Source organism: Crinia signifera, chromosome 4 (assembly GCF_055691185.1).
Source record: "Crinia signifera chromosome 4, ASM5569118v1, whole genome shotgun sequence".
Lineage (NCBI taxonomy): Eukaryota > Metazoa > Chordata > Amphibia > Anura > Myobatrachidae > Crinia > Crinia signifera.
In genome coordinates, this window is record NC_139220.1 from 324972084 (window position 1) to 324978198 (window position 6115).

Below are 6115 nucleotides of genomic sequence, written 5' to 3' on the forward strand. Positions count from 1 at the left end.
AGCAACATCCCATGTGAAATAGAATTCAAATTTTAGTAAATTTTTCCTCGTTGTATTAGGAACAAGCTATGGTGCAATGCACATTTACTTTGCACATTTTTTTCTGTGCAGAGTAAATAGCATCTGCTTTTGTAGGCACATGATAAACTTGTGTTTTCTTTCAAAATCTGGTACAGTATGACATGGGAAGCACACGCAACATACAGGGTTAGTCAGACTAAATCGCTGGTCCTGCACAAGCAAAGCTCAGACGTACATAAGCGTACATCAGGGAGGGCGAAAAGGACCTCATACAATGTATCATATGTGATCCTGCCGCCCGTCAGCTGCCGGGTGAGTTGGCGGGCTATTGCATGCAAGGTACTGCTGGAGATACTTCGCCCTAGTGGATGGGGCCTAAAGAATGACCTGTCATGTTTCCTACAAATAATTATTTGTTGTGTGGCTATATAGTTGGAACTGGATACTGCTCCACCTGTAGTCTCCCATTTTTTTTTAAGAAACCATTGCTTATGTGTGTATTCAATTTATGTTTCCAACATACTGTGTGCCTCACAGCATCCGACGGACCAAACCTTCTAATAATCTCTCGCTGGGAAAGAATGTGTGAGGCCAATCGGACACAAGTCACCCAGATACGACTGCTCGGATTCCAAGAGCTACACAAATTCAAGACATTGTTATTCATTGTGTTTCTGTTAACTTACATAATGGTACTGACCGGAAACTTTGTCATTATATTATTGGTGACAATTATTAATGATCTTAAGGTTCCAATGTTTTTCTTTCTCAAGCACTTGGCTGTGGCTGATGTCCTACTAACCACCAGCGTTGTGCCAATCATGTTAGACATCATATTCCTAGACGAAGGAAGATTATCATTGGTTGGTTGCCTTACACAACTGTACTGTCTTGGTATATTTGGGTTTGTGCAGTGTTTTCTTATTGCTGTAATGTCTTATGATCGATTTTTGGCTATTTGTATCCCATTACGGTATTCTTCAATGATGGGTCCAGAGGTTTGTCTCCAGCTAGTTACTGGGTCATGGTTACTAGTCACCATTCTAATATCGAGTGAGATAGTTGTGGTTATCCAATTTAACTTCTGTGGCCTGAATCATATTGACCACTTTGTCTGTGACTTTGGACCTATCGTGGAACTGGCCACATCAGACACATCCATTCTAATGTTGCAAGACTTTGTCATTTCCATCTTCATGATATTTTTTCCCTTTGCTTTTATCCTTATGACCTATATCAGCATCTTCTTCACCATTTTTAAGATGTCCTCCAATCTCAGAAGAAGGAAAGCCTTCTCAACATGTAGCTCCCACCTGACCACGGTATGCATGTACTATGGAACCCTAATCACTATTTACATGATTCCTTCTAAAGAAAGTGCATCCAACATAAATAAATACAGGTCATTATTGTATATTCTGGCAACACCATTAATTAATCCAATTATATACAGCCTGAGGAACCGTAACATCAAAAAAGCTTTGGAAAAAATGCTAAGAAGTTTAAGGACAGTTGCCTGCAAGAGGTCAATGTAAATGTTTCATGTTCTATAATTTTCATGTTATTTATATTTTCAGATTTATCTGCTGTTTAAACCTATGTTAAATGTGTTACTGTAAATTAACCCCTTCATTGAGTTTTTATTTTTTGTTAGGGAGCGCTCTCCAACTGGTTGGCCAAGGGGGACCTTCGCGCGCAGGTCAGTCGTATGTCCAAAATTTTGGGGGAGAGGCCTCATGATGAGGGGGCGTGGCTTTAAAATGCATTACTCATGCAAGACCACGCCCCGTTTTGCAGCCGCTGCCCTTCTGCCTACGGGGAATAGATGCTGTGCGCAAAGCAACTATTCCCCGCTAACAAGCAGAGGCAGAGGGGACTCCCAACTGCCCCCACTCCTGCCATGGGACACTGCTGACCCCGGGTGGCTCACAGGAACATCCCTAAAAACCGGCATGTTCCCCCGGTAAATGGGACAGTTGAGAGGTATGCTAAAAAAAAACCACTGCATTTTCCAGGACCAGGCAGTGCCGCTGAGCAGTCCATCAGCCGCTGCCTGTTCCTGTCCCTCGGCAACCCGGCTGTGTGTGGCTTGATGTTAGCAAGGTCATGGCACACACAGCTTGGGGGTAGGATGCAGGGCCGAGCAGCTCAGCGGTGCTGCCCCGCAGGAGGAAGTGCAGGCAGAAGTTTCCAGGTTTGCCAGTCTGCGCACTGGAGCATAACCCGGAAAATTCCCAGGAGTACCAGTGAAGGGTTAAATATTGTTTGTGTGTGTGTGTGTGTGTGTGTGTGGGGGGGGGGTCAAACCAGCAGTCGTCATCTGAATCAATCATTGATTCAATAATGAAATAAATTGCAGGTAGCAAAGAAAGCTGTATTAGTAAATGCACGTCGTTATGTACTGTACATTTACTAATAAAGCTTTCTTTGCTACTTATGAAGTGCCGAAACCTTCTTTCAACAAATATATGTTATACGGCGAATAATGAATATCAATATTTTAATCTATTTTATTTTGTAGAATTATTATTACTTTTTATCACACTTTTTAAAATATAAAATCAGAATAAAATGTGATATAAAGTATAGATAGCCAATGAATAACATGACTCATAGAGGGAAATTTACTAAGATCCAATCTGTGTGCATTTGTACCCATTTGATCTGTAATATGGCCGGGTTCCGGTGATTGGCTTATTTACAGTCAGCTGAATGCGGCTGATTGGCCGTATGTAATATGGCTGGGTCAGCCGTATTCAGCTGATACAAATGCATATGCCATTGATAGATCATGGCCGTATGCAACCATAGTGTTCTGTGTGATTTCCAGATTTACCATCATTCCTACTGGGGAATTCCTAATCAAATTCACCAGTACATAAGAATGTCAAATTGAACATATTTTATGTTTTTATTTGACTGAAGCCTGCATGGATCAGGCTTCTCTGTGTAAATAAGAGAATAAATAAATAATTTATCATTTAAAAAAAATGGTGCGGGGTTCCCACATCTGGCTATAACAGCTGTCAGGGCTCAGGTCTCTGGTGTTCCCGGCTGTGGCAGCAGTGCGTCAGTGGTGGATGCTGGGAACTGGAACATGGGAGGCTTTAGGTATGGACAGTTCATAGGAGTATTACTGGCACTGTGGGCACAGCTAGGTGGGGGGAGTTGACGAGACTCTGGTCAGAGGCGCGGAGTCTAACACCACCGAGGGTTTTCAACAGGGACCCCCGCAAGGAAGTTTAGACTCCACTGCCTTTGGTGGCGAGGTCACGGCTCTCTGACCTGAGTTCCCCACAGATAACTGGCCAGTCAAAGAAGATATGGGCAGTGGCTAGTGGCAGTAAGCTTGGAACTTGGAGCTGTGGTCTGCGTTGGCCTGGGAGGCCGGAGAGATAACACTGGCTTGGGAACCGATGAGTAGTTGACAACCTGGGAGCCGGCATGGAGGGTTGACGGGCTGGGAGCTGGAACAGCACTGAAGATGGCCCGGGAGCCGGAAAGAGTGTAGATGACCTGGGAGTCGACAAGGGACTGTAGACGGCCAGGGAGCCAGAGGGAAGTTGACGGCCTGTGAGTCGGAGGGGTATTGACAACCTGGGAGCGACCTGGGGGTTGACATGGGAGTTGATGGCCTGGGAGTCGACGTGGTTGTTGACGACCTGGGAGTCAACACGGAATATACAGTACCTGCAGAGTAGACACCTGTGATGACTTGGGAGTCGCAGATGGTATGGCCCTTTAAGGGCAGTGGCAAACTCTGCTGAGAGATGCTGTAGTGCTCTATCCTCTTCCCCTGGGAGCTGGAGATGGTAGACAGCGAGGAAGGTAACCGGACAGGTGAGGAGAGCCATGGAGCTTGATTACCAGCAGCAGATAACAGCCGCAGGTTGCACAGGGTTACCACAGGGACTCTGAACAGGATCCTGGAGCCTTGGACCGCTGTGGACTAGATATACACAATTCTTGTGTCTCTGCCCCTATTTCCCTTTTCCCCACAGTTACTCACCCTCAATCCCTGCCCTATATTATAGCACCTTCTAAATACACAAAAAAAGAGTAAACTCAACCCCCTCTTTTTGAAAATAACTGGGGGACCATATATAATATAGCACTCATGTCAATTTTTCTGTACACTCATAAATCTTTTTTTTGCACCTAGCCAGACACTCCTATACCATACATTTATAGGTACCAGTTTGTCACTAAGTTGTGTTTTGTTTTTTTCACTCAACACTTTCAATATATTTTTTCTAGCACTTTTTTCACGGCCTACTTATAAAATAATTTTTTTTTTCCTAAAATGCAAAGACTTACAGTCTCACATAGACAACTATGTCCACTTAATAATTTTCAACATGCATCCCCTTTCTTTTCCCTCCCCTTCCCCCTTTTTTTCTCCCTAACACCCCACTTCCTTTGCCCCTTCTCTCTTTATAAGAATGATACCCATGATACTTACTACCATACATATTGTGTGTAGCCATTATAGGCAGTAACAAAACTGCTTGCAGGGATACAAAATAGGAATTGAGTAGTCTTCAGGAAATGTATATATAATAAAATTGTGAGCCATCAAAGGAAAGGGTTAAAAGTATAAGTGTACCTAGGTACAGGCCACTATGCTTCAGCCATGACAACTGATCATAACAGATCACTTATGGGATCATACACCAATACTAGGCGAAGCAAGCGTTGCCATGGTGTAGCGTCTCATACAGACGCACACAATGACGTCACACTAGCCGGAGGAAATGTAAATAGATAGCCACGCGCAGAACGCGCTGCCATGGCAACGCGCTGTGTACAAGCGCACGTCATGGCCATGCGCAGAACGCGTTGCCATGGCGACGCGCTGTACACAAGCGCACGTCATGGCGACGCGCTGCCCATACAGCCATGCGCAGAACGCGTTGCCATGGCGATGCGCTATACACAGGCGCACGTCATGGCGACGCGCTGCCCACACAGCAGTGGGTTGCCGGGAACTGCGGCACCCGCCCATCCGTCTGTCGCTCCATCTGATATGGACGGAGATGCCGGCGCAGCGCCTGGGGGAACAGAGAGGGGATGCCCCCCCTCCTCTTCCGGCATACTGTGACAAACTTCTACATATTTAAACCAACGCGAACTACAGCAAACAGTACCAAGGTATATGGTACACACCCACCCACCTAATATCATGACACACCCATAATTTCTATTGGTGATAGATCCACCTCACATCATCACACACCCACATTTCTCATTGGTGCAAGACCAAACAAAACCCAGCACAAGCCAGACAGCAGTAGGATACTGAGGAAGCGGGACCTCTGCGAAACAGCTGTCTATACCACAACTACTTTTTTGCACCTGGAGCTACTGAGGAGATACCAGACTCCCCATTACTACAATCAGGTCCAGACCTAAGAAAAAATCTCTTTCCTTCTGCAGCAGACTGACTGTCCCTAAGATCATAGCAGACAACTATCCGGGTGGTGGTAAGACCCCTATTAAGGGGCTGCTAACATTATAACCATTTTATACAATTGTGAATACGACCCCACAGAAACTGTATTGTCTTGCTGTCATTTTGGGAAAAGGGCTTCATTGTTTTCCCTTGTGTTTTGCCCTTATCTGCTCTGATTGGTTTTGAACCATTAAGATCACCTAGAGTGATACCTTTCATGTTGAGGAATGAGATTCATGATTACGTTTTCTTAGTGAAATTTATATAATTAGTGACAGGAGTGTTGTCCACTACTGTGAAAACAGGTGATTAAGCTGATGTATGATACTTGTAAATTGATATACAGGTGTATATAAGGATATTGTGACCAAAGGACTACTCTTTTGATCCTTTCTGATATCATACATTCCAAATATCACTGCTTTCACCTGCTATCCTATTTCTTTTATTCTCTAATAACATATGTCTCTCTATATAACTGGGAAATTCTATAATTGTCTTCAAAGGTGGGGTTCACCGCTCATCGCCCACCAATACTGCAAAGCAAGTGGGAGACAGCAGCGTGCACATACACCCTACAAGGCAATTAACTTTGCTCTCTAAAACTATACACTTTCTGGGCTCAAAACCTCACTGATTGAG

The 6115-nt window shown here is 44.5% G+C and overlaps 1 protein-coding gene across 1 annotated transcript; it reads left to right on the plus strand.

Annotated features, from left to right (window-relative positions):
* The first annotated feature begins 602 nt into the window (after positions 1-602).
* On the plus strand, positions 603-1556 carry LOC146073410 (olfactory receptor 5P81-like). The gene has a single exon (XM_083180588.1). The coding sequence runs from the start codon at positions 603-605 to the stop codon at positions 1554-1556; it is 954 nt and encodes a 317-aa protein (XP_083036714.1).
* Positions 1557-6115: the final 4559 nt, after the last annotated feature.

Excerpts from the sequence above, each read along its gene's own strand:
- LOC146073410 (XM_083180588.1), top strand. The coding sequence starts at position 603 with ATGTGTGAGGCCAATCGGACACAAGTCACCCAGATACGACTGCTCGGA.